Source organism: Megalopta genalis, chromosome 8 (genome assembly GCF_051020955.1).
Source record: "Megalopta genalis isolate 19385.01 chromosome 8, iyMegGena1_principal, whole genome shotgun sequence".
Lineage (NCBI taxonomy): Eukaryota > Metazoa > Arthropoda > Insecta > Hymenoptera > Halictidae > Megalopta > Megalopta genalis.
The window spans coordinates 9,220,096-9,240,816 of NC_135020.1; the positions used below are offsets into that span (position 1 = coordinate 9,220,096).

General features: G+C 41.9%; 1 protein-coding gene and 1 long non-coding RNA gene across 4 annotated transcripts in view; one reads left to right on the forward strand and one right to left on the reverse strand.

The window, feature by feature from the left end:
* The window catches only part of Ptp36E (protein tyrosine phosphatase 36E), a 188,068-nt gene that overhangs the window by 7,008 nt on the left and 160,339 nt on the right, over positions 1-20,721 (reverse strand). For all 3 annotated transcript variants that reach the window (XM_033483223.2, XM_076524240.1, XM_076524239.1), the window contains 7 exons: positions 13,171-13,258; positions 10,413-10,489; positions 9,549-9,683; positions 5,731-5,871; positions 2,920-3,080; positions 1,803-1,938; positions 393-642 (listed from right to left, as the gene is read on the reverse strand). In XM_033483223.2, coding sequence (XP_033339114.1) covers positions 393-642; positions 1,803-1,938; positions 2,920-3,080; positions 5,731-5,871; positions 9,549-9,683; positions 10,413-10,489; positions 13,171-13,258 — 988 coding nt within the window. The remainder of the gene's footprint in view (positions 1-392; positions 643-1,802; positions 1,939-2,919; positions 3,081-5,730; positions 5,872-9,548; positions 9,684-10,412; positions 10,490-13,170; positions 13,259-20,721) is intronic.
* LOC143259945 (uncharacterized) lies at positions 5,770-18,264 on the forward strand. Its single transcript, XR_013033999.1, has 3 exons — positions 5,770-5,904; positions 14,389-14,666; positions 17,500-18,264. It is a non-coding gene; the product is annotated as an uncharacterized LOC143259945 (long non-coding RNA).

A 20,721-nucleotide genomic window follows, 5' to 3' on the forward strand; every position in this document is an offset into this window, starting at 1 on the left:
TTTTAACTTTTGTTCCTTACAATCGATTCAGTAAATCTTTATTTCTTGCATATAATAATCTGCAGTCTAATAATCGCTTACGGTTTAACTCGTGGCATCGAACATTTAATACACAATGTTTTCTCATTGTATATTGAATATATTTTACAGAAATGTTTATGCTTGCGTTTAAATAAATACTCGGTTGCTCGAGCTATTCCTCGATTTAGAAAGATCCGGAAACAACTGTGAACAACTTGCCTTTTTTTGGTACAACCTGCACCGGGGGTCTCTTATACCGTTCATCACGAAATCCGTTAGCGTCCGTATGCTCTCGTGTGATACATTCACCACGAGCGCTTCATTTTATCGAACTAGATTTGACGAAGGGCTTTCGTCGCGGGCAAACTTACGTGGCACTATTAGAACGTCCCTGTTCTTCTCTCTGTTGTCGGCCCTGTGGCCTCCGGCGCAATCTCCGATCGTAAAACGGGGCGTTTGCTTACAAATTTGCTGGTATTCCCGCTGATAGTCGTTCATCTTGGTTATTGGATTTTTTACGCTCTTCTGCTTGAGACGTTGGGACAGCTCCGACACCGGGAACCATGATGTCCCGCAGACCACGAATTCCTCTAACGTGTCGTACACGAATTTGTACTGTTCCTAGAATAATGAATGTATCAAAGGAGGGAAATTTTCTCGTATATGGTAAGTGTAGGTATTACTGCGGTTTTTCAATGAAGGCGAACTTTGAGAAAATTAGACTTTCCATGCCAATAAATTGACAACTCGAGCCACACCTATTATTCTTGTACGTTGATTTTTTTTTTACAAAGTAACGATTACTTTAAAATAACTTAATTACTTACAAATAACACTATTATTATATAATAACTAATTATAGTTATAATAACTATTATAATAGCTTATAATAACTAATATATAATAGTTATTATTATTATATAATAATATTATATAATAATATTATATATAACTAATTTATTATATAATAACTATTATTATACAGTAACTATTATATGTAACTAATTTATTATATAATAACTATTATATAATATACTGCTATAATAGTTTATTATTAATTACTAAAATATAAATGCCTTTCGAATCACCGCAGTTGCTATTACGACTATTTCGCAAGACTCGACGTTTTTACAAGCTTCCGAAAGCCAATAAACAAATTAAAACTGCGATTGCTGTTACTTGTACGTCATAAATGATCAATATTAAATGTATAAAAAATTATGAGATTCATTTTAAGAAGATTACACACTATACTACTTTTGTAAAATACCGCAGTATTTGGTGCGTTCGCAGTAATACCTACACTTACCCTAAATGGAATAAAAAAAACGGCGGATCTTTTGGCTAAAAATAACTGATTGCGTTTACGAGACCACTTACAATTTGATTCACTAATTTTCTTAACATACTTTTTAAAGTGCTCTCAGATGCGTTTTGTTTTTCAATAGACTTTAACGAAATCCGCGAAAATCTAAACGAATTGACGAAAACCATCTCAACAAAACGTTAATTACAAAACGAAATCGATCCGATTTAATCCCTCGTTCACGTCTGACACGCTCTCCTTTATTTTCCCGTTCTTTTAATTTGACACACAGAACGACGAAATAAGCTGAGAAACGTAGAACGGATGAGAATCGATTTCTAATCAAGATAAAAACAAGGTATATTCTGTGGAACCTGCGAGAACGCGCAACGTTTTTATCGCTTTTGCTCGATATAACGTCTTTGATAAATTGCTAACAAAAGCAGGTGCGATCGAGCTGCGACCATCGATTTACCATATCCTCGATGAGTCCCCGTCTGCTTTGCCGCAACTTCTTCAAGTATCCGAATACGTCGAAAGCGTGCTCCTCCTCGGCCAGTTCCATGTTCGCGTCTATCGCTAGATACACCCCTGACCGGCCGCCTCCGTCACTTTTTTCCAAGAAAACATTTGTTTCATTGATATTTGATTATTTCATTAATATCAATTTAATTATTAATATAATTATTATAATTATTATTAATATAATAATTATTATGTTATAGTATTATATTATATTATAATAATAATTATTAATATAATATTAATATAATCAATTTAATTATTTCATTAATATCAATTATTTTATTAACACTATGCCGTCCGCAGATCTTAGATACGGTAATATAAATTCCTAAAAATAAGATGTGCCATCCAAGAATTTTCGTGCTTAATTCTTAGTTAAATAAGCACAATGCTATAGTTAGTTTGCCGCCTTTTAACATCCAAGAGATATGGTTCAAATGTTATTTCAGTTTTTTAACACGTTGAATTCCACGCCGGTTTTACAGAAATTGTGCAATTGGCGCCACGATGAATTTTCTTTTATGTGATACATATAATGTTGAAATATTATCTGCAACAGATAAGTTACAGTGTATAACCATGTTTGACATGCTAATTGCGACAGGGGTCACTGTTTGAATTGACGATGGTAATAATGCAAAATTTTAGGTATTGACATTTGTTTTAAATTATATATATATTTCTATCAATTTTGGCGCGCCGGTCAGCGGTGGCCCCCATGACGTCACCGCCAAGTTAAGTGCCGGTCACCGGTGACCCCCGTGCCATTCAACGTGTTAAAATGCCACCAAAGTGGTACCACCGGCATACAACAGACTTTTCGCATGGCACCAGCGTGGTGCCACCGGACGGCATAGTGTTAATATTAATTATTTTATTGATTAATTATAATAATAAATATAATATATAATAATAATAATATTAATTATATATAAATTATATATATATATTATAATAATAATATTAATTATTTTATTGATATTCATTATATTCCATTGATATTCTCGAATATCACGTCGAACACTAACAAACGTAGGCTCCCCGAGTATTGTTAAGGGGCGACTTACTTGCAATGGACGACCATCGGGCCGGATTCGTTCTTCCTCGTGGGGCCGACGACGGCTCGTACCCGCCGACGAAATTCCAGAACCGCGTTTCCAAAAGGGCACGTGTGAGAGTGCCATTCTGTGTAATGGAATTGCAACAATGTTCTTTCCTCCGTTACCTCCTGCAATTCAACGGACGTTCCTTTAAGTGTTGAACGCAAGCAAAAACTGTGCCGGATTGTTAGGAGTAATTAATGGCGGTTTTAAATATGACACAGTCGCGCGTGAATCGCTAAAATTATTTCTCCCAGTTGTCTCAGCTAACGGGTGTTCGATAAACGCGACCAACTAAGCCCCAGTCGTTTCGTTCATTAATATCCTGACGGATCCTGACTGGACGGATCCTAATCAGACGTGTAACGAAACAATTAACGGACTAAGAAAAATCGCATACGCCATGTCAAGGCGGCATCTTTTGTATTTGCACGGTGTTTATTACGCAATTGTGCAGCGAATCGTTTTCTTCCGCAGCAATGAGCTTCCTTTTCAATTACACCGACCGACGCGACAGCCCGTGAACTGCATTTAAATTGTATCGGACTGAAAGCTTGTAATATAGTATCTTTTACCAGTCTATCAAGTTCTCGAATTCAATTATTCCATTTCTTGATTCGAAACAGTAGTTGGTGCAAACTCGTAGAGATATATTCCTTTACTGCTCGAGCTGCATCTCCATTTCTTTCTTTGTAAAAGTTACGAGACAACTAAACTCTAAACTCTATCCTAACCTAGTGACGCCCCGGTGATGAAATAAGCAGGCTAGTCCACGATTATCCTGCCTAGTGACGCCTCGTTGATGAAATAGACAATGACTAGTTTACGAAATATTTATCCTCACCTAGTGACGCCTCGGTAATGAAATAAGCATCAGGTAGTTCACGAAAACCTATCCTAATCTAGTGGCGCCCCGGTGATGAAATAAGCATCAGGTAGTTCACGAAAACCTATCCTAACCTAGTGGCGCCCCGGTGATGAAATAAGCAGGCTAGTCCACGATTATCCTGCCTAGTGACGCCCTGGTGATGAAATAAGCACCGGCTAGTTCACGAGATTTCCAATCCTTACAGTGGCGCCCCGGTGATGAAATAAGCATTAGCTAGTCCACGCCTTTCTATTTAGTGACTCTCCGTTGATGAAATAGACAACGGGTAGTTTACGAAATATTTATCTTAACCTAGTGACGCCTCGGTGATGAAATAAGCATTAAGTAGTTCACGAAAACCTATCCTAACCTAGTGACGCCCCGGTAAAGCTGCCAGGCCCTCGGCTCGTAACGCGTCGAAGCCAATGCGAACACGTCGCATCGCCGCGCGCCCCAAGAAATGGTAAATCTGCGCTGAACGAGTCTAAACCGCATATTTCTTTTAAATGCAAGAATAAATAATATACGCGAAGATTAACGTTACCAGTTAAATCCGAAGAGCCAGAGCAGCTACTGTATAATTACCGCGAAACGGCCGCGCATATATCAACAGCATTAACGAAGTGTTTCGCGATGGCGCACCGCGCCCGGCTTAAACGTTCCAGGAGATGGCGGCTTTATTAACCGATTCGACTAATAAGAAATAATGTTCGTAAATTAACGAGAGAGTGAGAGAAAGAGAGAGAGAGAGAGAGAGAGAGAGAGAGAGAGAGAGAGAGAGAGAGAGAGAGAGAGAGAGAGAGAGAAGAGAAGAATAATGATAGCACTCTGAGGTATCGCGGAACGGTGTTCCCTGTTTTCATTACAGTTCTGGAGGAGTTAATAAAATTACGTCTTGCGTAACGAGTCGTTCGAGTAAATTCATCGCAGCCACCCCCCCCCCCCTCCCCCAACCTCGGGCGGAACGCGAAACCGTATCGTTTCGTGTTCACCCAGTTTCGAGACGGTGCCCGAACTAGCCTCGTTCTCTTCTATAGTTCATTCCGGCCAACTTTTTGCCGAACTTTCGTTCTTTCATTCCGGGACCTCCAGTCTTGCTGGAACCTTTCTAGGGAGTTCGCCTTCCAGTTTCGGACAAGTTTCGAGTTTGCGCGTGTTCCTGCCAGCTGATCAGGGCTTCGTTATATAATATATTATATAGTATAATATAATTTATTACTATTATATAGTATTACTCTCTCTCTCTCTCTCTCTCTCTCTCTGTATATATATAGAGTAATAATATAGTAATAATAATAGTAATAGAGTAATATTATTATTATATATATTATTACTCCATTACTATTATATATTATAATATATTATATATTATTTATATTACATACAAATCTTGACAATCTAGTCCCAGCAGGATCACTTCGCCGTACAAACAGCGATTTCCATTTGCCTGAAAACGAGCGCGCGTCGCCGCCCGTAACGTTTCACCCGTAACGTTCGCAGTCGTAAAACATGACGGGAAATCACGATCGAATTTGCGTTGCCTTTGGAAAAATTCCGAGAAAGCGTAACGGTGACATAAAACCCGGCGAAATTCCGTGCGGGCCGGTTACGTCAGCATTATCAAAATCCGTGACAGTTTGTCGAAAAAGGTAATCCGTTCGGCATTGTAAATAATTCGTTTCTGTTTCCGATTCGCCGGTTGTTACACGAGCGCTGCTGTCATTCCCAGCGATTTTTCCGGAAGTCGATGGCGCTGATGGCGGCGGTATCACGCAACGGGAGGGAGGGGAGGCGCGTCTGCTTTCCGGGCTCGTCAATTTTTCACGCGCGACGCGCACGAATCCGCGGCCGAACGCTTGGTACAGCGGCGGTGGTGGAGGGGAGGGGGAAGGCGAAGAGAGTACACTCACGTCGTTCTCGTTCTTCTTGTAAAGCCTTATCGTCCGTATGTGAAAATTGGCGAGCTCCTCCTCCTTCAGCACGGAGACCCCGATCCCGCCGTACTCCTCGTCCTTGTCTTTGCTCGCCGGCCAATATTGGACGCACATCACCTGCGAAAAACGATTCGACCGACGTTCGTTAGGGTAAGTGTTTCACAATTAAAGCAAACTGTCGCAGAGAAAATAAGAATACGCCGAGACAAATTTTGACAACTCGTGCTATACCTATTGTTCTCTAGTTTTGAAACGTTTATTTTTCTCAAATTGTTGGATCTCTGAAAACACGAATTTCATTGAAAAGCGTCGTGTAAAGAAACCATGTATTATTGTGGTTATGTACATGTCTATTACTGCAAACTAAATAAATGCAGACGTTCCGATGATCGCGTGACAAAGTTGACATAATCCATTCTCTTTTAAATGTACGCACACAGCTACGATTCCTAGGATCAAGATATTCTCACTGTAGCACTTTACAAATTAGATAATAGGAGGATAATTATATTAGATATAGCAAGCGTGTTCGCACCGGCTCATCGAGAACTGCGCCGTACAGGTTAAGGTGCGTAGTTCGGTAAAGCGCCACAATAATGCACACGCATAGTAAAAAAAAACTATGCGGCAAATAGGTTAGTAAATAATATTTGAGGTTAGACGATGGCGACAGTGTGCGTCGATCTTTTACGAAAGCAACGATTACTTTATCTAATAATAGCGCTAAAATGAATAGCTTATTATTAAATATCAAAATATTTAATCAACGTTTGTAATATCAACGTTTTCATAAGCTTCAATATCAACTTCATATCAAAACTCAATAAACGAATTTGAAATTGCGATTGCTGTCACTTGTATGTTATAAATTATCAATATTAAACATGTAAAAAATTATGAGATACATTTCTAGAAGATTACACATTATAAAATATTAGATTTTATTACTTTTATAAAATACCGCAGTATTTGAGGCGTCCGCAGTAAAACCTACATTTGTCCTATCGTTCGACGAACGCGAATACCGACCCATCGAATTTCGGGGGATTGACGGGAACGCGAATACACGGGAGAATACACGTTCGACTGATTGAAAATCCGCGACAACGAAAGGTGCACGTGATCGCGATAAAGACGACGAATTATGGGGCGCGACGTTCCCAGCTTTTGTGCAGCAGAGCAGACCAGGAGCCTCTGATTTCCCGTTGCCTTCTGAACCGTTAAATTCTATCCAATGAATTATGAAGATTCCGGGGGCCCTTCCACCGTTCCTTTTTTTTTACCCACAATATTTTCTATCAAGCGCGTTCCAATATTCCGGCCCTTTTAGTCGCGACCGATTCAACCGGTTGCCAAAAATCCACCTCTGTCTCGTTCCACTTTTTCGCTCCCGTGATCCTTTTGACAATAACAATCCGAATATTAAAATACACAGTAAACTCTGCCTAATTTTTTTCAGCTTGTAAACAAAAAAATGGACGATTCGGGAAAAGGAGATACGATTGTTTGAGCCGTTTATTTTGAAAGTGGAATAAGTCACTTCCTTTTTTTTTTTTTTAAATGAAAAGATACCGTTCAATTGTAATTAGTGTTACCATTGACTCGATCTTTTTGAAAAAGTGACCTATGCCACTTTCAAAATAAACGGCTCATTTGAGCCTTGCATCTCGTTTCTGTAATTGTTGACAAACTCAAGGAAAATTAGGGAACATTTACCGTACCTCTCCCACCTACGCCACTCCCACGCAACGTTAAAAATCGGACCGCACAGTAATAGCCGATCAATCGCTGCGCCCCAGTGTCGTCGAGCTCCAATTTCGCCAAGCTCTCGTGGGATAGCGAAATAATTATTTGCTATTTGCAAACAAGCAAATTTAATGAAAAACCGTTTCAATGAGAATCGACACCGATGGGAACGTTGTTTACGTTGTTCACCCTATAACGAGCGGTATAACTTATCCCTGAAACCGAGTGGAACTATTTCGGCGTCGTTCGTTGTCCGAACTGGGTTAAACTCTCGTAGAACGTGAATTCGAATTTCGTTGCGGCGAAACAAATTCTTTTTTTTTTGCAAAAGAAAGCGACGAAAGTGTCGGCAGCTTTGACGCGGTCGGTAGTCGTTAGCGGGCATCCGACGACTTTCAAAACTCGTTCACTTTGCTCACCGTCGATTTCACATGCATAAGCCTGCGGTCCTCGGGCCAGCGACGATCAAGAGTTGCGAGACGTTCGCCGGCTCTTCGCTACAGGATGTCGCAAAAATGTCTCGCAATCCGGAAATGGGTTCCTGAGGTGATTCGAAGTAACTTTTTCCTTTACAAAAATGTTCTCCGACGCACCGTTATCGAGTTATTAACGAAAAACGGTGGCCAATGAGAGGCGAGAACACGGCTGGCGCGAGGCGACTAGCCAACGAGCGGCCGGAGCCCAGCACCGCTCATTGGCTCAGACACCTCGCGTCGGCCGAGCTCGCCTAGCGCTAGGCGTCTGAGCCAACGAGCGGCCGAAGCCCAGTTCCACTCATTGGCTCTGCCGCTTCGCGTCGCTCGCCGCGCTCGCCGAGCGCGCCGCTCATTGGTCCACTGTTTCTCGTTAATAACTCGTAAACGACGCCTCGGAGAAAATTTTTGTAAAGGAAAAAGTTACTTCAAATGACCTCAGGAATTTGAATTCATCCTCAGTTAATTTCCGGATCGCGAGAAATTTTTGGGACACATTGCACAACCCTGATTTTTCCGATTTATCAAACGCGTATACCGTTTAACGTCACATACCGTATAAATCGTTGATCCGCGCGCCGAAATCGGACGACGGTGCTCGACAAAATACGAAGCATTTATACCGCTTTCTACCGTGAGAATGATTTAATGTCGATACGGATTGGGAATATTGGTTGTCGTGTTCGCTCTGTTTCCATGGAACGCGGTTTCGGGGAACCCGTGTACGTTTTCGGTATCAGTTAGTTCAGTCAACTCGTGCGCGACGTTGCCTATAGCAGCAATTGTTCGCCCGATATTCACGTTTTCCGCGCTCCGCGAGAAATAGGGTAATCTGAAAAAAAGAAGTTACAATTCCGGCAGGATTTTGTGCACAAAGCTGAAAAATAAAGACGCGGAACAAGAAAATCACGCGGAACATGGACGAACGCTGCCTAAAATCCTCAATTTTTTACCACGCGTTCAAACGATTATGTCTCCTGCCGGTGATTTACAAACTTTTACGTAGTGCCAACGTTTTTGCAAATTTTATAAACATATAAAATTAATAACAATAATTTATGTAATATTTATATATTATATAAATATTATTATATATGTTATTATGAATATTGTATTATTGTATATTATATAAATATTATTATATATATTATTATAAATATTATATTATAATATATTATATAAATATTATTATAAATATTATATTATTGTATATTATATATTATATAATATTTATATATTACATTATTTATATAATACATATAAATTAATAACAATAAATTATCACATAAAATTTTATATATGTATCTTAAATAAATTAAACAAATAATTTGATTCAACAAACTGCAGAGATATTTATAAAATGGCTACAAATGTTTAACTCCAGCCAATCGCATGCTAATTAGGAAGTAGACTATGCCAAAAATGTTTACTGCATCTTGTAAACAAAAATTTATAATTCTTGCTAAACTATAGTTACCAATTCTAGGACAGGAAGGTGGAAATTAAGTTAACAATAAAATTAAAAACCTAAACAATAAATGTAGAATTACGAAACTGGAAGAGGATTCTTCTTACCCGAATAAAGTCGAAGGTCTTCGTCAGCATAACGATGCAGCAGGCTTTCTCCTGCCAGACCATCCGCCAAAATTCGGTGACGGTGGTCTCTGTGGGTCCCTGTGTGACGATGTACGCGTTCGGTTGCAATATACTCTGAAACGCAAAGTCCATATTGATCGAACGCCGGCACGGCATTAAAATAAACTTTCAACGCCGTGGGAACGGCCCCCGCGCACTATTTCAGGAGGCGTGATTATAGATTATTCAAATTCTTCGGTCACGATACCACGTTCTCGAACTCTGATATCACCCCGTCAACCCTGATCTTGATCATCCGCATGATCCCGGCAGAATTTCAAATCAGTTTATTTACGTTTCGCCGTTGCCTGTCCCTCGAATCTCGTTTACGTGACCGTTAAAAAAAAAACGAAGTCTTATCGCCCCGATCACCATATCACACTGATAAGGGGAGCATTGGACCAATCGAACCCTAAGTCGCTGAACGATTATAATAGGTCGTTGGATTCATTATTTCATCGGCAACGATCCTACGAAGTCGAAAATGCAGGGTGTCGTTTGAAGCAGTCACGGCGACCTTGACTTTCGGTCGAAAAACAATAGTACTTGAGATTTGTTGCGTTGCAATATGTAGCCGACTATGTACTGATTAACTTTCATTCGAAACATTTTTTCGTCAGACTGTCGAAAGTGCCTCGAAAAATCGAGGCGACAGTTACGCGACACACCCTGTGTATTAACAATTACAATCTTGTTCCAAATTCCGTCGAAATCGGCGCGAGCCATGTCCGAAGCTCCCCTTGTGGGTCAGCGGAGGAGAAAATTGGAAAGTATAACGAATAAGCAAGTCGATTCAATACTCACGTCAACGTAAGACGCGTTTACGTAATCGGAGTCGGGTTCGCCTTCTATCGTGTCCAAGACCACTCTGTTGTAGTCGTCTGTATCAGAAAAAGAAGTGACAATGATTAACGTGTGGAGTTAGAGCAGTGCTTGGAACGCTTTGGAACGCAACATTGGGCTCCGCCTTATGACTACCGCCGCAGCGTCTCGCTCCCCGCGTTGCTTCCGTCGGCTGTGAGCCGATGGGCGGGGCAGCGAGACGCTGTGGCGGTAGGCCGGTGGAAGCAACGTGGGGGCGGAGCGAGAGAGACGGAGCGAGAGGGACGGAGCGAGAAGGGCGGAGCGAGAGGGGCGAAGCGTGAGAGGCGGAGCGAGTGGGGCGGAGCTCAATACTGCGTTCCTAAGTGCTCCGAGCCCTGGAGGAGAGGAAAAGAGAATATCGTAGTTTACAATTAAGGGCGTATCTGTACTTTGACCTGCACGGAGTTGATCGTCACTTTGTATACACAGGAGTGCTCATTAGAATAAGGTAATTAACGCTAGGTTTACGGGACGCGCGTCGAAATTACGGGATCCGAATTTTTTAATTTACGCTTTTACATTTGTAAGATGCGATCCGAAAATTAGCAATTACCCCCGGAACATCGTTTAAATACAATGATACTCAATATGATGTTTTCTTCGCGTCGCCCTTTCTAAAAATCTAATAAAAATCATTAATAAACCGTAATTTTCCTTCACCTCGTGCGCGAACAAGAAGATTTAAAATATTCAGGTCCGAATGAAAAAAAAGAAAAAGAAACCAGAAAAATCAAAATGGCCCATCGAAAAGAGTTCCCATTAACGGTCGAGTTGGATCTTTTTTTCTCTCGTTACGTCGTTACTTTCGAGGATACTTAACGCTCCGTCCGAGTTTCGTTCGGGATGAGCTACGAATGGGCGAAGATTAATTGAACGCCGAAGAAATAAAAGAGCTTCGGGAACAAGTCAGGAACCGGAGGAACCGTACAAACGGCTGGGGATAACGGTATTTGTGCGAAAGACAAGCGTTCGCGTCAAGCCTCGACACTTGCCACCGACGCGCGCGCGACGTTGCAACTTTTGTCTTACCCTTGTACGACGATAGCACGGCGCGCAGAGTGCGCGGATGTAACCACGTTTTCTAATTAGACTCGTCGTCCGGCCGGAATTTTTTTCCGGCCGGCGGATAATTAAAACCGACCCTCGGCGTCGCCTGTCAACGTTGTGCGCGCAGCATGAAACGATAATTGCATTCGCAGCTTGATTATTTGTAACGCTACCGTTCTTGATGAACGAAGATATCGCGCCGGCGGTGAACAGCCGATTTAACCCCTCCTGCAGCATGATCTTTTTCACAATTACGTTCGTTAGCACTTCTTTGAATATCTCCAGCGAAATAGAAATGGAAAATTTAAGGAGCAGCCACGATATCGATTACTTTAGTAATGTTCGTTTAATTTAATAAGGGTTAATAATTTCTAGGAGTGTGCAGAACCACTCGAATCTCGGGAACCCGATGTTCGAGACGGGTCGGAAAGAGTCGGGACTGCGCTCGGTTCTCGAGTAGTCTCGGGCGGTCTCGCTTGTAGATTGTTACATATACTACTCATGCGTAGAGACCGAGTCCGCGCGAGACCACACGAGACCACACGAGACCGCACGAGACCACACGAGACCGCACGAGACCGCACGAGACCGCACGAGACCACACGAGACTACCCGAGACCGCGCGAGACCACCCGAGACTACCCGAGACCGCACGAGACCACCCGAGACAACCCGAGAACCGAGCGCAGTCCCGAAACTTTCGGAATCTCGAGATCTCGAACAGTGAAGTACAGAGTGTCCCAAAAGTGTCTCGCAATCCGGAAATGGCAGGTTCCTCGGATCATTTGAAGCAGCTTCTTCCTTTACAAAAATGTTCTCCGAGGCACCGTTAACGAGTTATTAACGAAAAACAGTTGACCAATGAGAGGCGAGCTCGGCTGGTGCGAGGCGACCGAGCCAATGAGCGGAACTGGGCTTCGCGCGCTGGTTGACTGGGCCGCCTCGCGTCAGCCGTACTCGATTCTTATTGGTCACTGTTTTTCGTTAATAACTCGTTAACGGTGCCTCGGAGAACATTTTTGTAAAGGAAGAAGCTGCTTCAAATGATCCGAGGAACCTGCCATTTCCGGATTGCGAGACACTTTTGGGACACTCTGTACTTCACTGTTCGAGATCTCGAGATTCCGAAAGTTTCGGGACTGCGCTCGGTTCTCGGGTTGTCTCGGGTGGTCTCGTGCGGTCTCGGGTAGTCTCGGGTGGTCTCGCGCGGTCTCGGGTAGTCTCGTGTGGTCTCGTGCGGTCTCGTGTGGTCTCGTGCGGTCTCGTGTGGTCTCGTGTGGTCTCGCGCGGACTCGGTCTCTACGCATGAGTAGTATATGTAACAATCTACAAGCGAGACCGCCCGAGACTACTCGAGAACCGAGCGCAGTCCCGACTCTTTCCGACCCGTCTCGAACATCGGGTTCCCGAGATTCGAGTGGTTCTGCACACTCCTAGAAATTATTAACCCTTATTAAATTAAACGAACATTACTAAAGTAATCGATATCGTGGCTGCTCCTTAAATTTTCCATTTCTATTTCGCTGGAGATATTCAAAGAAGTGCTAACGAACGTAATTGTGAAAATAATACATATTCACATTTTGCTACGCGCATCAGTCGTCTCATGCTGCTGCGACGCGCTTAAAGATTACGTTTACTGTTCACTTACATGGAATACATCTTTGGTTCTGATTCTTCTCTTTGTTCGCCGGCTTCGTGGCGTGCCTGCACGAATGCGTTTCCACCTTGGTCGCTATCTGCAAACGGAAAAGTGAACGTTGAGAACGTGATGTTTGGGAAGATCAGAACGTTTGGGAAGATCAGAACGACGGAGACTGTACTCGTCGTTCGCGGTGCAATTTCATTTGTTGATAGTTCACTAAATCATGGCTTCTATCGCAAAAAAAAATAAACCGTTATTTATATATTGCATTGTATTATATTTTTGTATATATTATAAAATTTTATATATGATGTTGTATTATATTATATATATATATAAAATACATAATATTATAAAATATAAAAATATAAAAAGAAATGATCTGATGATGAGGAATCACTGTCGACAATATTTACGCATCGTTGGATAAATATTACTGGACGATCATTACCGGATTCAGAATCTAATAAAAAATAATAATTCCTTTTTTATTTTTATGCGATTTTGTGTTATTTAATTTTGAGTGTATGACAAATAAATCTGAAAATAGAAGAAAGCACAAGCATTATCTACCATAATAGCCCCTCATTCTAACCTGAAAATCACAAAACTGTATCGTGTACAAATAGTAACAAAATGATTGTCGAAGTGCGAACAAATAAGCTGTTATTGATATAAAAACCCTGAGCTATTGTGTACGCTTTTTTTTTCTTTAGTAAACATCAACAGATAATATCAATTGCACAAGACGGTTCCGTTGATTTTTATCTGCGGATAACCTGCAAGGCGTTTACTTTGGTATTACAGGTCGACGGTGCTGCCAACCGTCGTCGATATTGTTATAGGTTATCTCGGAGACATTATATTACAATTAAGATATAATAATAATATGACATGATAATATGACAATTAAGATATAATAATAAGTATATAAGTATATATAAATATACGTCGTCTTGCGAAACAATTATAATTATTTGGCAAAATGTCGATACATTGGCACGTGACCTGAAAGTGACCAAAATGAATGAACAACGGCGAATATCGTATTCAGCAAACGCTGGAAAGTTTCGATCGGAGAACGTAAAAAAAAGAACTGCTATGGCACTGCTATGGAACGCGAAATAAGTTTTCTATGATAGCAAAAGATATTCCGATATTAACAATTTGTAAGCGGAGTCGAATAACCGAGCAAATTAATGTTTTCTTTCGGTGCATTTTCAGGTCTCGATTAAACCAGAAGCGTTTCCCCGAGTAACGTGATCTCCATTCTGCATAACAGAGAGTTCGCCGAGAGACTCGAAAGCGAACTTCGAATTAAACTCTCTCTCTCTCTCTCTCTCTCTCTCTCTCTCTCTCTCAATTAATAACGAATGAAAGCAACGGATCTGGAACTTGATTGGACGAGCATGGAAGCTCCTGGGCCGCTTGATTAGCTGCGAGCGTACCTTGCTGATACCATACACTGCGTCACCGATCGAGAGAGAAAACACGTGTATCCGGTACGTAATTACTGGTAATTATTCGTTAGGGCACCAAAAACCAGCGTCACGCGCACACGTGATCACCCCCCACCCCCACCCCATCCGGCCGTGCGCGCAGAGAAGGGACGCTCGTCGAATGCGAAATTAACGCGACCCGCTATCATTTGTTTGAGCGACGGCTCCCTCATAATTGCGATATTGCGTCGAAAACAGTATCGCGAAGCGCCGAGTATCATCGTTCGACGGAATGAAATCGGTCGTCGAGTCTGTTTCGACGCTCGGACCGCGCGAGCGGCCATTATAAATTGCCGACAAGTGGGCGCGCGGGAACAACGGAAAAATTGATAAATCTGCAAGAGGTATTCCCAACGATATATCGGTCAATAGTCTTCTATAATTTGTTAAGCGGATTCCGTTCACGACGATCCTCGAGTGAGAATTCGTTGGTTCGAAGTTCTTCTTTTTTATTTCTCCACGATTCTCTCGTAATTTAACGGATTTATTGAAAAGATAAGACGCGATAGGTTCGGTTAACCCCTTGACATACCATTTTCTTCGCAGTTACTGCGATTAGAAATTTTTCGATTCTAATAATTTCTTAGAAAGAAAAAGAAATTAATGCTTATTGTGCACCTAAATTTACTTGAATGCTTAAATATTGACGACAAAAGAATAGAATTTTATTGCAATTTTAAAGGACAAAATAACATCTATACTCGATGAGTTAATAATAGAAATTTTCATGACGAGTCGGACTCGTCAAAGTACGGCAAGGGGTTAATGTGTATAAACTATGGAGAAACTATTGGGTTGGCAACTAAGTAATTGCCGATTTGTTCAATGAAATAAAAAATTTTTCTTACTTGGAACGAAGTTTAATCTGTAATGTATTTTCTATTTTGTTCGACGACCTTTTGCCATCTCTCCGACGACTTGAAAATTCCACGCTCGTAGAAAGTCTGATCGTTTTCGGCCAAAAACTGAGTTAAGTGAGATTTTACAGCGTCATCATCGTTAAAAGTTTTACCACGAAGGGAGTTGTCCAGGGATCGAAATAAGTGGTAATCCGATGGCGCGAGATCGGGGCTATATGGTGGGTGTAACATCGATTCCCAACCAATATCCATCAATTTTTGCCGAGTGGACAAAGACGTGTGCGGCCTAGCATTGTCCTGCTGGAAAATGACACCTTTACGATTGACCAATTCTGGTCGCTTTTCCTTGACCGCTGCATTCAATTTGTCCAGTTGCTAACATTCACGGATAATAAAAAATAACATAATAATAATAATAATACTTTTATAATATAACATTTACGGATATCATAAAATGGGAGTGAGAGACATCTATAACTGAGATCGGCAATTACTTAGTTGCCAACCCAATATATGGACAGATCTTTTACGAGAGTAAATGCTCTAAAAGTGCATTTTCTCAGTAGGCTAAGAGTATATTGGAGAATAAATTAGACGATTAGATAATGACAACGAAGCGTGCACGGTAATTTCTCTAAAAATATGGTCTAAAGCATGTCGTGTTTGATCTCACTTTAAATGGAATAATCCGACCGATGTATTAAAATCATTTTCACGTGTAAATGATTGGAAATAAAAAGAAGTTAAGTCATCGGTTTTATTCTAGCATTACTATGCAGTGTGTCCCGAAAATGTCTCGTATTCCGAAAGTGGGAGGTTCCCGAGGTCGTTTGAAGCAACTTTTTCCTTTGCGAAAATGTTCTCCGAGGCTTCGTTTACGAGTTATTAACGAAAAACACTGACCAATAAGAGGCGAGCTCGGCTGGCGCCGCGGCGGCCCAGCCAACGAGCGCACGGAGCCCAGTACCACTCGTTGGCCCGTCCGCCGCGGCGCCCGCCGAGTTCGACCCTCATTGGTCACTGTTTTTCGTTAATAACTCGTAAACGAAGCCGCGGATCGCATTTTCGCTGAGGAAAAAGTTGCTTCAAATCACCTCAGGAATCCCCTACTTTTGGATTGAGAGACATTTTTGGGACACCCTGTACGTGCAAACTGAGGCGGATCGGAGGTAGCCGCCACGAAACGAAAGCGCGCATAATTTCTGGCGAGCAGCTTGCTTCGGCGCTGTCTTCCTCCGTTGCTGTTTATTATAATTCTCCGATCGGAAGCCGAGCGATTCGTTAGCGAAATATGGAAAGCGCCGGGTCGGCGACGCGCGATAAATGGAAAATCACGAAGTTTAATAAGGAAATAAAGTTCGTCCCTTCGATACCTTCATTTGCATGCCTACCACCACTGCGCAGAGCAGCTTTTTACCATCCGATAACTAGATTGTTGATATACTCGTGCAAATTCGCGTCACCCTGGGCTAGCTTGCAACAGTACAAAAAAAAGATACAAACTGGTGGAGAGGGGGGGAGAGAGAGGAAGAGTATTTTCGCGGAAAATGAAACAAAGACTTCATTAAACTTGCATAAGGTTGCGAATAAAGTTCGAACTTTTTCTCGTTGAAACGAAAACACGCCGGGTTACGTGTTCTTTTTACGCGACCAACTTTTTACACAACTTCTCCCAACGCGTTCTGTTGTCGCGTTGCGCAGGTTTCACATATGCATGCGCGCGATTTTGAACTAAGCGCAGACCCGACGTCGCGACAATTGATTTATCCAATGATTAGGCGTGTGCAGAGTAGCCGGATCCTTCCCAATTAACCAGCGCCAGCATGAAAAAGCTTTCAGGATTTCGATATTCACGCCGTCCGTGAAGTATTTAGTTACTGGAAGATTATCCTCCTTTTCTCTTCTATCTTCTCTTTTTCTTCCTCTTCGCCCATTCCAATTAAGCATAATCGCCTAATACTGGTTGGTTCATTTAGGCTATTCCAAGGATCGCGGGGAACAATAAAGGATGGTTTTGATAACGATAATGGGAACGGCGTGATGCAATAATTTCGGACTATCGACCGCACGGTGGTAACACCTAGTAGGTAACACCTAGGCACGATTAGGTATCGCGCGGGGAACGGGGTAGAAAGCATTTTAATTAACGAAAGGATCTTTCGTGTCCGTGACGCGATACGATCGTTAATTAGGCTCGACAATTTCTCTTTAACCGGGAGCAACGATAAACAGAGTGCGATAGAAACTGTTATACACAGGGTGTCCCAAAAATGTCTCGCAATCCGAAAGTAGGAGATTCCTGAGGTCATTTGAAGCAACTTTTTCCTCAGCGAAAATGCGATCCGCGGCTTCGTTTGCGAGTTATTAACGAAAGAACAGTGACCAATCAGAGGCGAGATCATTTGGCGCGAGACGGCCGAGCCAGTGAGCGGAACCGGGCTCCGCGCGCCCGTTGGCTGGCCCGCCGCGCGCCAGCCGAGCTCGCCTCTTATTGGTCAGTGTTTTTCGTTAATAACTCGTAAACGAAGCCTCGGAGAAAATTTTCGCAAAGGAAAAAGTTGCTTCAAACGACCTCAGGAACCTCCTATTTCCGGATTGCGGGACATTTTCGGGACACCCTGTATTTCTGAATTACATAAAGTTGTAATTGTGTTATTACAGTGTATTATTATTATTATTATTATTTGTATTATTATTATATGTATTATTATTATTATTATTTAATTACTTATTACAGTGTATTATGCGTTGTTATTTCACGTGTCCTTCGAACAATAGCGGCGACTAATAAAAAAAAAAGTTAACGAAGCAGCTGTGCAAACGCGTCCGGTATTTGTAATTCCAAGAGTCGCACCGATTGTTTTTTTTCTGTCGCTCTCGTCTTAGAATAGGCAGGATGGTGAGTCGAGAATCATCGACGAGAAATCTAATCCACGCGACTTTTATGAATCCCAGCAGATTTACGGACCAGCCGAAGATAACATGTGCTTCTATATACTTTTTTTTTTTTTTCGAGATTTCCAACAAAGAGTCGTGTGTATCTGGCTATTGTGTACAAACGGGTACAAAAAATCGCAATTTAATAGCTTGCTAGCGTAGCCTCAAGGGTGGTAATTTATGGACAGCGACTCCACTTCTGGAACTTGAATTTCCTCGGCCGCGAAACACACGTTCTACCGCAGGCTTTGTGCTGCGAATTTATCCGTTTCTAGGTCGTATTAATCTTTTCTCAAATCGCATTCATCTTTCCGCAGGTAATACTCACTTCTTTACCAAATCGGAATCAATTTTTTTGCAGGACTTAATCACCTTTTTGCAAACCAAATTTATTTTCTAAGTGTTTCGAGAGTGAAATAATAGTATATAATTATATATACAGACTGTCCCAAAATTATGGTAATTCCGGGAAATTAGAGATTCTTGAGATCATTCGAAGCAACTTTTTCCTTTACAAAAATTTTCTCCGAAACTTCGTTCACGAGTTATTAACGAAAAACAGTTGACCAATGAGAGGCGAGCTCGGCTGGCTCTAGGCGGCCGTGCCAATCAGCGGAATCGAGCTTCGCGCGCTCGTTGGCTCGGCCGCCTCGCGCCAGCCGAGCTCGCCCCTCATTGGTCACTGTTTTTCGTTAATAGCTCGTAAACGAAGCCTCGGATTGCATTTTCGCTAAGGAAAATGTCACTTGAAATGACCTCAGGAATCCCTCATTTCACGGAGGTACCATAATTTCAGGACATATCTATATCATCGAAACTTATCTTACGTTCGAGACGGAAGTTTATATAATTACTATACTATTATTTATAAATTTTAATAATATAATAATATAATATGAGCTTATATAATTACTATACTATATATTACTATACTATAAATGTTTCCGTTCTATTTTCAAGTGTTGCTATATTTACGTTTTACCGTTGATGCGATTATGTTATTTAACTTTCTCTTTCTCGCACAAGTATTTGTACCTAAACGTACGAAAGGCGTGGTCAGAGAACAGAGCTCGCTGATTAGAACCGTCGTCGAGCATCGCGAAGAGACACGTAACGCGCAGCTATAATCAAAATATCGTTACCATACGCTTTATTTCCCCGTAAATCGAGATCGGTAAAGCGCTATCAAGAACTTCCAAACACTCGAATCTACGTTCAATTTACGTGTCACAACACAACACACAACACCGCGGGCGCGGCGAACGTTCGTATGTCAAACGTCGAATCAGTCGGTCCGTTTAATTTATATCAATCACATGTGGCGAACACTCGTTCCCGGCGACACGAATAATCGTTGAATTTCCCGGTCGCCCCGGTAAACATCTCCCGGTGACCAATTCTCGTCGGTGAAATCGCCCGGGGATCATAGTTCGCGTCGTCGATTCAATTCCCCTCGAAAACAGAATGTCGCATCGCCGGCAAACAATGTTTGGTGGCTCTACAGGGTGTCCCAAAAATGTCCCGCAATCCGGAAACGGCGGGTTCCTCGGATCGTTTGAAGCAACTTTTTCCTTTGCGAAAATTTTCTCCGAGGCACCGTTAACGAGTTATGAACGAAAAACGGTTGACCAATGAGAGGCGAGCTCGCTTGGCGCTAGGCGGCCGAGCCAATCAGCGGGACTGGGCTTCGCGCGCTCGTTGGATTTCTTATACGTTCACTCGAAATATATATTCGAACGTTTAGGGAATTAGGGAAAAATGGCCATACCTTCTGTTCTCAAATTGTCCATTTCAGTTTCCAAGCTGATCGTCAATTACAGAGAATTTACTATATTCGAACGTTTACGTTCGCAACATTTAGCATGCGAACGTTGCACGCTGTGTTCCTGTGTTTAACCCGTTGCAGCGTGATATCGCGTCCGACCGTCGGCGAATATTATTCAATCGCTCGAACCGGAATAATATTTTTCTGTTCCCGAATGTTAACCCTTCGCGCGCTCTCTTTGTTTTATCGTGGAAATATTCTGCGTTCTGCTGTCGGAATGCTTAATAATAGGAACACCGTATCCCCGCATTGACATCGGAACAAAGGGAATCGATAACGGGAATCGAAGTAAATAAATTCGCAAATATTTCGCGACGTTTCGCGATCAAATATTTAAGCACGCCTCGATTATGTTATTCTTCGACGTTTCTGTTATCGATCGACGCAGACAACGGAGATCGTCGAAGCCGTCTATTAAAATACGTTCGCGGAACAA